Here is a 13,897-nt window from a genome sequence, read left to right on the forward strand (position 1 = left end):
GGGGGGGGAGGGGTATTGCGGTATGGGAAAAATTCATATCATGCAGGAAATTTGTTTTGCTATTCGGTATGAACCGGTATACCGCCTAGCACTAGGCACAGGCAGCCTATCGGGGGGGGGGGTAGTTCATAGGCTTTGGGCTCCCCTTACCTTAAATGCCCCACGGGACTGATTGGCGCCATTCCACCCCATACAGGGTCCCGGAGGTTGTCCCTCCCTCCCCCTTTTTTCTTGCCATTTTGTTTTGTTCTTGTGCTGTTTTGTTGAGTTTTCTGATTGATTTCAGTGTGTTCCTGATACAATTCACAGCGAGGCGGTGTTTACAAAGTTATTTGCACAATGGATGTTTTTTTTTGTGTTTTCGTGCTCACCGGAGTCGGGGGGGGGGGGGGGGGGGGGGCATACCGCAATTACCCTACGTTTACAGTTTTGAGTGCCTTAATCCGAGTTATTTATATATTTAAATAAATGCTGTGGCCTAACCTCACCCATTTATACGTTAAATATATTGCCTTGTCGTTATTTCGTGAGGGGTCTGGGGACAGTTACTCAGGTATCACAAAGTTCAGTAGTGTAGGGCGGCACTTGGAGTCGCGTGGTGCACGAGGATAGTAGTAATCATAAGATAAGTAATGAATCCCGGCACTCACTTGTCTTCATGCAGTGTATACTTTATTTAAACGCAAGACGCGTTTCGGCTACAATCGCCTCGGCGATTGTAGCCGAAACGCGTCTTGCGTTTAAATAAAGTATACACTGCATGAAGACAAGTGAGTGCCGGAACTCAGGTATCACAGGCTGGGCAGTCTGGGGCAGATAAGTGCAGATAAAAAAAAAAAATCTCCATATAACAGAAAAATCCATGCAGATTGTGAATGCAGTGTGTGAATGAGGTCTTTTAAATCATATACAATTTTCTGCTACTGTAAGTAATCTGGATTTTCTACCCAGAAATTATATGCAGAAAATCTGCAGCTTTTCCACCATGGTTGGCCCTAAACCATAACAAGAGTTCTTTCCCCTGATGAATAATTTTCTACCAGGATAACAATCTTTGTTAATGATCATTAACCCTTTGCCCAGCCTTCCCCATTATCTCTCTATAGATTAATCTCACCATGAACCAAACCCCCCCCCCCCCCCAGAGACCCTGATGAGAGCTGATAGCTGGACACCAAGCACACACCTTCAAAGTGATATTAATCACAGTACAGTCCAGACAGGACTAATCACAGTCCGCACCCAAACACCCCCCCCCCCCCCCCCCCCCCCATAGATCCTGTGATTTACAACCAGTCTGGGACTTGGTATGATCACTAAATCACTGGTGGTGACACATTGGCCTCTCTGGAGAACGGCTCACAAATGAAATCAGAAATACAAAGGCTGCAAAACAAGACATCCTGCTAATCCTGACCAACCAGTACCACAGACATGGGGTGTCATAAAGACACAGGTGGGTAAACCCCTAGGGCAGATCCATCCACACTTCAGACAGTCATCTCTACATGTGTCCATACACCTTCCATAGCTGTCAGCTGAACAATTCTTCCCAACTTCCCCCATACACAAGCACGCTCAATAAGTGTTTTTGAAGGGGTACAAAATCAACTGGTGCCAGAAAGTTAAACAGATTTGTAAATGACTTTTATTTAAAAATCGTAATCCTTCCAGTACTTATCAGCTGCTGTATGCTCCACAGTAAGTAATTTTCTTTTTGAATTTCTTTTCTGTCTGACCAAACTGTTCTCTGCATGTCAGGAACTGTCCAAAGTAGGAGCAAATCCCCATAGCAAACCTCTCCTGCTCTGGACAGTTCCTGACATGGATAGAGGTGTCTGCAGAGAGCACTGTGGTCAGACAGAAAAGAAATTCAAAAAGAAAAGAACTTCCTCTGTAGTATACAGCAGCTGATAAGTACTGAAAGGATTAAGATTTTTAAATAGAAGAAATTTACAAATCAGTTTAACTTTCTGGCACCAGTTGATTTAAAAAAAAAAAAAAAAAAAAAGTTTTCCAAAAAAAGAGTACCCCTTTAATGAGTGGAATATTCCTTCTCTCTCCACTGCTTATGAGAGAATAAGGACATTCCCGTACATATTGGACACACGGGCACCTTAAGCTTCCCCAACCCCCATCACTGTCTGTAATGCTTTACTTTTTGAGTTTGTTTCATATTGTGTGCAGGAATGTTAGGGTAGCCTGTGGTATGATGTACAGTGTAGGGACACCTGTGCTGTATCTTGTATCATCACGCTATGTGTGGTAATTGTATTCATGTATTGTATGCTGCTGCGTGGCAGGACATCGTATGTATGTATAATGTATGTGCCTCCTCTTTGGCTGGCCATCCTGAAGCTATAACAAGGTGCTATTTGTTGTATTAAACAGACAATCCTACGAGGGCCTTGTATGGCTCAATCTTGTATTATTCTATGGCCATATTATGTTTACTATAATTCTTTTGGCACTAAATAGTGAGGCATAGTTTTTTGGAATTATCATGTCAGTACCGCTCATCATCTCCTTCTCAAATATGGAATTTTTGTCCAAATGTCTACATGTCTACTGTGACGTCACGAGCCTCCTCTCCGCATCGCCAGTCATCCGGCACGGAGCGAAGTTCGGTCGTCACGTCCCCTCCCGTAGACTTGGGAGCGTGACGTGATGTCCCAGGGGGTGTGGCCGTGACGTCACGACCCCCGCTTCAAGCGATCTAAATGAATGCAGGGTGCTGCACAGAGATCACGGGGATCCCAGCTGCGGGACCCCCACAATCAGATATCTTATCCCCTATCCTTTTGATAGGGGATAAGATGTCTAGGGCCGGAGTACCCCTTTAAGAGATCATCTAAAATCCCCATCTAATGCATCTAGTGACATTTTCTTTGAACTCAGGTGTCAATCTTTTGGTGTGTCGGACAGTGAACAGGAAGATTTTTGGTACTTGGTTGCGCAGAACATATAATGACAGGATGGGACCTAAGTGACCTGTCACTAAACATCCTGTTCACCCTGTGGTGCCTTATGATCACAGGGCAGAAGGCGACAGAAGAGGCCGCCTGGAGGCTGAGACAAATTGTCAAAGGTCTCAGACAGACAAAGCCCAACAAATTACCAGTTATGAGTAACAACCTCGTGAGGTGACAAGTGACGGGCGGAAAACAAGATCATAAGGTCCTTTACACAGTGTATAAGTGATCCTAAGGGGCAACAGGCTGCCATGGCATGAATGGTCTCTGCTGCTGTTAGTCGGGTGGTAGCTATTGCCTATATGGGCCCTGACAATGTCATAAAATTCTGCAAGCAACCATCATCGCCTACACTGTAATAAAGGAAATGTTATAGACTGGCTCTGTAACAGAGGAATGGTTGAAGGATGCCTTTGTTTTTGGGGCATTATTCTGGTGATGCTGTTTTGCCTGATGCTGTTATGGGCACTATTGCATGCTGGCATTGTTATGATGCATTGTGGCATGCTGATGCTGTCATGGGGCACTACAGCATGCTGGCATTGTTTTGGGGCATTGTAGCATGCTGTTATGGGGCACTGTTGTATTCTGGTGCTATTATGAGGAGCTTTCATATGCTGGTGCTGTTATGGGTAAATGTTGTACCTGGCGCTGTTATGGGCACTATCACATGCTGGCATTGTTATGGGGCAATGCTGGTGCTGTTATGGGACAATATTGCATGCAGGCGCTGTTGCATTCTAGTGCTGTTATGGGGCACTGTTGTATGCTGGTGCGGTTATGTGGCACTGTTGTATGCTGGCATTGTTATGGGACACTGTTGTATGCTGGCATTGTTATGGGACACTGTTGTATGCTGGCATTGTTATGGGACACTGTTGTATGCTGGCATTGTTATGGGACACTGTTGTATGCTGGCATTGTTATGGGACACTGTTGTAGTATAGGGCACTCTTGTATGCTGGTACTGTTATGTGGCACTGTTGTATGCTGGCATTGTTATGGAGCGCTGTTGTATGCTGGCATTGTTATGGGACACTGTTGTATGCTGGCATTGTTATGGGACACTGTTGTATGCTGGCATTGTTATGGGACACTGTTGTATGCTGGCATTGTTATGGGACACTGTTGTATGCTGGCATTGTTATGGGACACTGTTGTATTATAGCGCACTGTTGTATGCTGGTGCTGTTATGGGTCACTGTTGTATGCTGGCATTGTTACGGGACACTGTTGTATGCTGGCATTGTTACGGGACACTGTTGTATGCTGGCATTGTTACGAGACACTGTTGTATGCTGGCATTGTTACATAGTTAGTATGGTCGAAAAAAGACATATGTCCATCAAGTTCAACCAGGGAATTAAGGGGTAGGGGTGTGGCGCGATATTGGGGAAGGGATGGGATTTTATATTTCTTCATAAGCATTAGTTATTTTGTTCCAGGAATGTATCTAATCCTGTTTTCAAGCTGTTAATTGTTCCTGCTGTGACCAGTTCCTGAGGTAGACCGTTCCATAAATTCACAGTTCTCATGGTAAAGAAGGCGTGTCGCCCCTTGAGACTAAACTTTTTCTTCTCCAGACGGAGGGAGTGCCCCCTCGTCCTTTGGGGGGGGTTTAACCTGGAACAGTTTTTCTCCATATTTTTTGTATGGGCCATTAATATACTTATATACGTTTATCATATCCCCCCTTAAACGTCTCTTCTCAAGACTAAACAATTGTAACTCCTTTAATCGCTCCTCATAGCCAAGATGTTCCATGCCCCATATTAGTTTAGTCGTGCGTCTCTGCACCCTTTCCAACTCCGCAGTGTCCCTTTTATGAACAGGCGACCAAAACTGAACAGCATATTCCAGGTGAGGCCGTACCAATGCTTTATAAAGGGGGAGTATTATGTCCCTGTCCCTTGAGTCCATGCCTCTTTTGATACATGACAATATCCTGCCGGCTTTGGAAGCAGCAGCCTGACATTGCATTGTTACGGGACACTGTTGTATGCTGGTACTGTTACGTGGCACTGTTGTATGCTGGCATTGTAATGGGGCACTGTTGTATTCTGGCATTGTAATGGGGCACTGTTGTATTCTGGCATTGTAATGGGGCACTGTTGTATTCTGGCATTGTAATGGGGCACTGTTGTATTCTGGCATTGTAATGAGGCACTGTTGTATTCTGGCATTGTTATAGGACACTTGAATTATGGGGTACTCTTGTATGCTGGTACTGTTATGGGGCACTGTTTTATGCTGGCATTGTTAAGGGGCACTGTTGTATTCCGGTACTGATATGGGGCACTCTTGTGCTTGTGCTGTTATGGGGCACTCTTGTATGTTAACATTGTAATGGGGCACTGTTGTATACTAGCATTGTTATAGAAACCTAATTATAAAGAGACAATTTTCTAAATATCTATCTTACAATTTCCCACGTATATTAACAGCCCTGTGTACAGTTCTCCGGTGTGTGAAGTGTTCAGATTAGAATTTATTATGTCGGTGGCCGGAAGGACTATAAATAGCAAATCAGCCCTTATGTATATTAATGAATTGGTTTCCGTAATCTCAGCGGGTCACATGGCTGGAGGCATGCAGTCCGTAAGGACACTGCTTATTACAATGGGTGAGGGCTAGGACTGCCCTCCGGTACATGTGCCCTGGCACTGCCCGACACATGACATAATACAAGAGCTTATGCCAGGCCCCAGGAGGAAGTGTGACATCTACTGCACCATAATGTGTGTAGAAAATAAACATTAAGGATCATCTGTTCTAAGAATACACAATAATAATAATAATAATGCCTCCTGTGTACAAGAATATACGGCAATTACTAGATTGTTTTATAGACTTGAAACTTTAAGCAAAAAATTACTATGTATGTGTATATAATAAAATCATAAACAATAAAGGCTATAAAGTTACATCACTTGATAACGTCACAAACATTAAAGGGGTACTCCGCCCCTAGGCATCTTCAGATAGGGGATAAGATGTGTAATCGCAGGAGTCCCACCACTGACAACCCCCGCAGCACCCCCTGTCATCTGGTGCACGGAGCGTTCGCTCCGTGCACCAGATGACAGGGGGTGCTGCGGGAGAGATCACAGAGAGAGACCTGCACGTTGTGAATTTTTCTCCATACCGCAATACCAGTTTGGCCCCTCCCCCTCGGGAATTAATGAATTATCAGCCCATCGCTGCACTGTCCCCATCGAGGTAAATACTCACACATCACCCGCAAGCGCTGCCCTCCTCGTCCTCCTGCCGGCGCTGACACTCTATAGCTATGCTCGGGCTGCAAAAGATAAACAAAATAAACTTTAGCTCACCTTCCCCGTCGGTTCGGGCCAGCTTCCTAGGGAATGGACAGCCATCAGCCTATTACCGGCCGCAGCGATATTCCGCCTCGGCCGGTGATAGGTTGAGCGCACTGTCATGTAAGAAGCCGGCTTCTGGGGGGGGGGGGGTGGGGGGAATACCGTTATATACTGTGGAACTGCCATAAGTTACAAAACTACCGTGATACCGCCCAGCCCTACGGGACCCCCGCGACATCCTTTGGATAGGGGATAAGATGTCTAAGGGGCGTAGTACCCCTTTAAGGTGCAAAGGACAGAGCAGACCCACTTTTATAAAGTATCAAGACAAAAAAAAAAAAAATATATATATATATATATATATATATATATATATATACATATATACACACACACACACACACACATACACATATATATATATATATATATATATATATATATATACACACACAACATAACCCATGTAACATTTTTACAGTGCATTAAAAAAAATATATAAGTATCACTGAGTGTACGCCACTTAGGCTGCGTTCACACGGCCGTCTAGACCTGTCCCGTTCTTCTCCCGTCAAAAATAAATTAAAAAAATGAAAAAATAACGGATGCAAACGGATGTTATCCGTTTGCATCCATTATTGTTCAGTTAATAAACCAAACCAAAAAAAAATATTTTTATTCTGACCATGCTCGGAAGTAAAAACAGATTTAAAAAAAAAAAACGGATTGAAAAAATGAATGCAAACGGATGACAAGAAAGGCTCATCCGTTTTCCATAGACTTCAATGTTAAATTTACTGTATCCATTTTTTGACGGAAGAAAAAATACTGCATGTGCCGTTATTTCTGCCGTCAAAAAAAAACAAAACGGAAATGAGCGCATAGGATGCAAACGGATGTAAACGGTTTGTAAAAAAAATCCCATTGACATGAAAGGGATTTTTTTTAAACTGTATTTTTAATCCGTTTATAACCTGCAAGAACGGAACCAAAAACAGGGATAAAAAAAAATCGGGGACAGACGGCCGTTCGAACGCACCCTTAGCAGGAGGGGCACTTGTAGGCATCTCGTCTCCGTCAGGTCTCCTACTTTGTCCTTAGTCGTCCAGCGCCTGACCCAAGGGCACCTCATTTAGACTGAACTGTCCCTAAATATTATATAGCAGCGATACACCAGCTCACCTCCTGGTTGCCAAAGTGCACGGATTGGCGCGGACCTATGCAGTATTAAACAGAAGATCGCCCAGCACAAAGCCCATATTCAAAGAGGATGATTTATTGAATAAAAACCGGTGCGGGATAGCAGGACATCACATAGTGACGGATTTTGGCCACACACAGGAGGCCATGCTCATTAAAGGAGAACTCCAGAACACAAAAATTGTCCTCCATACTGCCGGCAGTAAAAAAAATAAATGGATACATATCTTCCTTCGCTCCCCCGGTAACCAGCTCTGGTCTCCGCCACGATCCTCTTCCTTGTTGCCGGTGGTCGGCGAGTCATACTGCACTCAGCCAATCATCGGCCGCAGCGAAGTCCCGACTCGGCTGGCGATAGGCTGAGCGGCAGTGTGAGAACGCTTCAACGTCACACTGCCACTCAGCCTATCACTGGCCGAGTCGGTGAGTGCAGTATGACTCGCTGATCACCGGCAACCAGGAAGAGGATCGCGGCGGAGACCGGAGCGGGTTACCGGAGGAGCGAGGGAAGGTATATATCTATTTTTTTTTACTGCCGGCAGTATGGAGGCCAAATTTTGTATTCTGGAGTTCTCCTTAAGGTCTCCTGCGTGAGGCTGAAATGCATCACTTTGTGATGTCCTGCTATCCTGCACCGGTTTTTATTCAATAAATCATCCTCTCTCTATATTGGCTTTGTGCCGGACGATCTTCTTTGTCCCTAAATATTTTCACAAGGATTCACCTCCAACCATGCTCCAGCTCAACCATGACCAGTATATCCGAGGCGATGACCACCATTCTCTTAAAGTGCCTCCAATTCCCTCTCCAGCTCCCACCAAGATGGCCGAGTGTGACCCCCTCCAAAGGCACATCCACCACCAAGCCCTTTACAACCGTTTTGCTAAGGGCCACTAACTCCGACATACGGAACATACCAAACAATGCAAACAAGAAGGCCAAAAGGAACAACTTTCTCAAGCGCGATCCTCAAGTCCCCTCAGCAGGTCATGTTTTCAGGATTTACTTAGTCTTTCACAGGTGACATAACTGTGGTGATGCCGGATGCACTGACCAGAATTAACCGGTGAAAGACTTGAGGACTGTACTTGAGAAACACTGACTTAGAATATGAAGAAACATCACCCCCAACGTGTCCCCAAGGTTTTTCACAGGGGGTCTGACTGCTGGGACCCCCGCGATCTCCTGAACAGGGCCCCGGCTATCCACAGGAAGTGGGTGTTCCAACCTCCGCAGGAAGCCTTGACCAACACGTCCCCTCCATGTATCTATGGGATCTATGGAGGGGGCGTGTCGGTCGACGCTCCATGCAGGGGTTCGGCACGCCCCCTTCCAGAAGATTGCCAGGGCTCCATTCAGGAGATCGCGGGGGTCCCAGCTGTCCAATCCCCCCCCCAAATCTATAACTTATCTCCTATTCTTTAGATAGGGGATAAGTTATTTTTCACTGCACTACTACTGCACAGAGGACTGTCCGGTCACTCAGCACAAGATGGTTGCACGTGGATAATCGTCCAAAAACAAAAAAAAGGAAAAGTTAAAAAACTAAAATCTTGCTAAAATATAAAGCAAAGAACATGTGTGGGCCACACAGGTACTGACGTGTAGACACATACAGGGTGAAGCAATTTATAAATAATATATATTTATATATATATACTAATACCATCCCTCACCACCAACTAAAAACAACCTATACAATGCTGCTTAAAATCGAATCTGTCCCTGTCCATCCTCTGCCCCCTCCATTACATGTATATGTCCTGTTTCAGGCTGCAGTTTCTCAGCTTTTTACAAATACAAATAAATACGAATACTCCCTATAGCTGTGTATTCTCCCTGATAACCATATTCCTGTAGTTATTTCCTCCTTATCTCTCCCTGTGGTGACTTTTCTCCCTCACACATTCTCACTGTCCCTCACAGATTCACAAAATGGTCTCGGAGCTTCTCTCTGCTGCTTTCCCGCCTAATGAGGCCACGCCCCCTAGCACGGATTGGTTGGCTTCAACACAATGGCGGCTGCAGCCCTCAGTGCGGGACAAGATTTGAACATTTTTAATACGGATAACTATAGTACATTATAGGAGCAGAAGCAGCCTCTAGCAAACTGGCATATTAAGATATAATATTTAAGAGAGATGTATGTATATATATATATATATATATATATATATATATATATGTATATAGCTGCTTACGAAAGAATACAGCAACAAAGTAAAGGGTAAAGTCAAACAAATTAACATAAATTGTATATATATATATATATATGTGTGTAAATTTTATATATACATATATATATATATATATATATATATAATATGATTTAATAATATTTATATTTAATACAGCCTCATTGTTGCAGGAAATAGAATATATGTATACAGTATATATATGTAGGTAGATATGTGTGTTTTATATTGTAATACATGTAGTTCTACAGGAGCAGAAAATGCATGGTTGGCAATAAGCGGCATGATATGGATGATATATATTGGTGGTCTCCAACCTGCAGACCTCCAGATGTTGCAAAACTACAACTCCCAGCATGCCCGGACAGCCAACGGCTGTCCGGGCATGCTGAGAGTTGTAGTTTTGCAACATCTGGAGGTCCGCAGGTTGAGGACCACTGATATATATATATATATATATATATATATATATATATAGTAAACTGTGAGGTAATTTTTCTGTCAATATACATCTATAGGAGAGTTTATATACAATACACACATATGTATATATGGTTCTGTAGTACGTGTAGTTCTACAAGAACAGAGGACATGATAATGATAACTTATAGGGTGTATTCACACACATACACAGCGGATCCACAGTTGCGGATTTTACAAAGCGGTCAAGAATGCGTAAGAATTGCCTTGTAAACTCCACAGCGGCATATTCGCAATTGCGGATTTTACAGCTTCAAATCCGCAGCAGATCCTGTGTGTGTGAATGCACCCATATAGTAGAACAGTGTTTTCAAACCAGGGGGCCTCCATCTGTTGCAAAACTACAACTCTTAGCACGCCCAGACAGCTGTTGGCTGTTTGGACATGCTGGAAGTTGTAGTTTTGAAACAGCTGGAGGCACTTGGGCAACACTGTAGTAGACTGTGAGGTGTTTTATTTTCCCATATGTGGACATCATAATACTTAGAAGGTCAGGTTCACACCTGCGTTGGATGCCAACATGGCAACATCATTATGTACAAGAGCAAAACTACTATAATACTGCTCCTATATACAAGTATAAAACTACTATAATACTGCTCCTATATACAAGTATAAAACTACTATAATACTGCCTCCTATATACAAAAATATATAACTACTATAATACTGGTCCTATATACAAGAATATAACTACTATAATACTTCTCCTATATACAAGAATATAACTAATATAATACTGCCCCTATATACAAGAATATAACTACTATAATACCGCCTCCTATATACAAAAATATATAACTACTATAATACTGGTCCTATATACAAGAATATAACTACTATAATACTTCTCCTATATACAAGAATATAACTACTATAATACTGCTCCTATATACAAGTATAAAACTACTATAATACTGCCTCCTATATACAAGAATATAACTACTATAATACTGGTCCTATATACAAGAATATAACTACTATAATACCGCCTCCTATATACAAAAATATATAACTACTATAATACTGGTCCTATATACAAGAATATAACTACTATAATACTTCTCCTATATACAAGAATATAACTACTATAATACTGCTCCTATATACAAGTATAAAACTACTATAATACTGCTCCTATATACAAGAATATAACTACTATAATACTGCTCCTGTTACGCCTAGCGCTCCGGGTCCCCGCTCCTCCCCGGAGCGCTCACGGCGTCTGTCTCCCTGCAGCGCTCCGGTCGGTCCCGCTGACCGGGAGCGCCGCACTGTCATGGCCGTTGGGGATGCGATTCGCACAGCGGGACGCGCCCGCTCGCGAATCGCATCCCAGGTCACTTACCCGTCCCGGTCCCCTGCTGTCATGTGCTGGCGCGCGCGGCTCCGCTCTCTAGGGCGCGCGCGCGCCAGCTCTCTGAGACTTAAAGGGCCAGTGCACCAATGATTGGTGCCTGGCCCAATTAGCTTAATTGGCTCCCACCTGTTCCCTGGCTATATCTAGTCTCCTCCCTTGCACTCCCTTGCCGGATCTTGTTGCCTTGTGCCAGTGAAAGCGTTTAGTGTGTCCAAAGCCTGTGTACCTGAACTTCTGCTACCCATCCTGACTACGAACCTTGCCGCCTGCCCCCGACCTTCTGCTACGTCTGACCTTGCTTCTGCCTACTCCCTTGTACCGCGCCCATCTTCAGCAGCCAGAGAGGTGAGCCGTTGCTAGTGGATACGACCTGGTCACTACCGCCGCAGCAAGACCATCCCGCTTTGCGGCGGGCTCTGGTGAAAACCAGTAGTGGCTTAGAACCGGTCCACTAGCACGGTCCACGCCAATCCCTCTCTGGCACAGAGGATCCACTACCTGGAAGCCGAATCGTGACAGTAGATCCGGCCATGGATCCCGCTGAGGTGCCCCTGCCAAGTCTCGCTGACCTTACCACGGTGGTCGCTCAGCAATCGCAGCAGATTGCCCAACAAGGACAGCAGCTGTCGCAGTTGACCGCCACGTTACAGCAACTTCTGCCCCTGCTACAGCAGCAACCATCTCCTCCGCCAGCTCCTGCACCTCCTCCGCAGCGAGTGGCCGCTCCTAGCCTCCGCTTGTCCCTGCCGGACAAATTTGATGGGGACTCCAGACTCTGCCGTGGATTTTTGTCTCAGTGTTCCCTGCATATGGAGATGATGTCGGACTTGTTTCCTTCAGAACGGTCTAAGGTGGCGTTCGTAGTGAGCCTTCTTTCAGGAAAGGCCTTGTCTTGGGCCACACCGCTCTGGGACCGCAATGATCCTGCCACAGCCACAGTCCAGGCCTTCTTCACTGAACTCCGGAGTGTCTTCGAAGAGCCAGCCCGAGCTTCTTCTGCCGAGACTGCCCTGTTGAACCTGGTCCAGGGTAATTCTTCCGTTGGCGAGTATGCCGTACAATTCCGTACTCTTGCTTCAGAATTATCCTGGAATAACGAGGCTCTCTGCGCGACCTTTAAAAAAGGCCTATCCAGTCGCATCAAGGATGTGCTGGCCGCACGAGAGATTCCTGCCAATCTGCAAGAACTCATCCATCTAGCTACCCGCATTGACATGCGTTTTTCTGAGCGACACCAAGAGCTCCGCCAGGAAAAAGACTTAGATCTCTGGGCACCTCTCCCACAGTATCCGTTGCAATCTACGCCTGGGCCTCCCGCCGAGGAGGCCATGCAAGTGGATAAGTCTCGCCTGACCCAGGAAGAGAGGAATCGCCGCAGGGAAGAAAATCTCTGTCTTTACTGTGCCAGTACCGAGCATTTCTTGGTGGATTGCCCTATCCGTCCTCCACGCCTGGGAAACGCACGCACGCACCCAGCTCACGTGGGTGTGGCGTCTCTTGGTTCTATGTCTGCTCCTCCACGTCTCACGGTACCCGTGCGGATTTCTTCTTCAGCCTGCTCCTCCCTCTCAGCCGTGGCCTGCTTGGACTCCGGTGCCTCAGGAAATTTTATTTTGGAGTCGTTTGTTAATAAATTCAGCATCCCGGTGACCCGTCTCGTCAAGCCGCTCTACATTTCCGCGGTCAACGGAGCCAGATTGGACTGCACCGTGCGTTACCGCACAGAGCCCCTCCTCATGTCTATTGGACCCCACCTTGAGAGGATTGAATTCTTCATTCTCCCCAACTGTACCTCTGAGGTTCTCCTCGGTCTGCCTTGGCTCCGGCTTCATTCCCCCACCATTGATTGGACCACCGGGGAGATCAGGAACTGGGACTCTGCCTGCCACAGGAAGTGCCTCTCCCCCCCTCCCAGTCCCGTCAGGCAAGCCTCTGTGCCACCCCATGGCCCCCGTCCTGGTGTCACACTGCCCCGTGCCAGGCCTCGCCCTCTGCCCTCCCTCCCCATTCCCACTCCTGCTGTACTGCCTGCCGTTGAGGAAACCCTCCATTCTTTCCCGGTGTCCTCATCCCAGGGGAGGCAGTTACTGGACAAAGAGAAGGGGAGACCTAAGGGGGGGGGGTACTGTTACGCCTAGCGCTCCGGGTCCCCGCTCCTCCCCGGAGCGCTCACGGCGTCTGTCTCCCTGCAGCGCTCCGGTCGGTCCCGCTGACCGGGAGCGCCGCACTGTCATGGCCGTTGGGGATGCGATTCGCACAGCGGGACGCGCCCGCTCGCGAATCGCATCCCAGGTCACTTACCCGTCCCGGTCCCCTGCTGTCATGTGCTGGCGCGCGCGGCTCCGCTCTCTAGGGCGCGCGCGCGCCAGC

The 13,897-nt window shown here is 46.1% G+C and overlaps 2 protein-coding genes across 10 annotated transcripts in view; one reads left to right on the top strand and one right to left on the bottom strand.

Moving 5' to 3' along the window:
• The window catches only part of LOC130293185 (uncharacterized), an 88,813-nt gene that overhangs the window by 73,238 nt on the left and 1,678 nt on the right, over positions 1 to 13,897 (bottom strand). For 6 of the 9 annotated variants that reach the window (XR_008848166.1, XM_056541673.1, XM_056541670.1 and 3 more), the window contains exons 1-2: positions 7,332 to 7,599; positions 6,204 to 6,270 (exon numbers count right to left, since the gene is read on the bottom strand). Coding sequence is in view for 7 of the 9 variants with exons in the window: in XM_056541673.1 (XP_056397648.1) it covers positions 6,204 to 6,270; positions 7,332 to 7,424 (160 nt within the window). In the remaining 2 variants the exon portion in view is untranslated. Of the gene's footprint in view, positions 1 to 6,203; positions 6,271 to 7,331; positions 7,600 to 8,216; positions 8,720 to 13,897 lie in introns of those variants that run through there. The other 3 variants (XM_056541668.1, XM_056541674.1, XM_056541672.1) reach the window with 2 other exon arrangements.
• The window catches only part of PHLDB3 (pleckstrin homology like domain family B member 3), a 99,984-nt gene continuing 95,787 nt past the window's right edge, over positions 9,701 to 13,897 (top strand). The window contains exon 1 of the mRNA XM_056541684.1: positions 9,701 to 9,719. The gene's annotated coding sequence lies outside the window, so the exon portion shown is untranslated. The remainder of the gene's footprint in view (positions 9,720 to 13,897) is intronic.

The sequence above is a fragment of the Hyla sarda genome, chromosome 10 (genome assembly GCF_029499605.1).
Source record: "Hyla sarda isolate aHylSar1 chromosome 10, aHylSar1.hap1, whole genome shotgun sequence".
Taxonomy (NCBI): Eukaryota; Metazoa; Chordata; class Amphibia; order Anura; family Hylidae; genus Hyla; species Hyla sarda.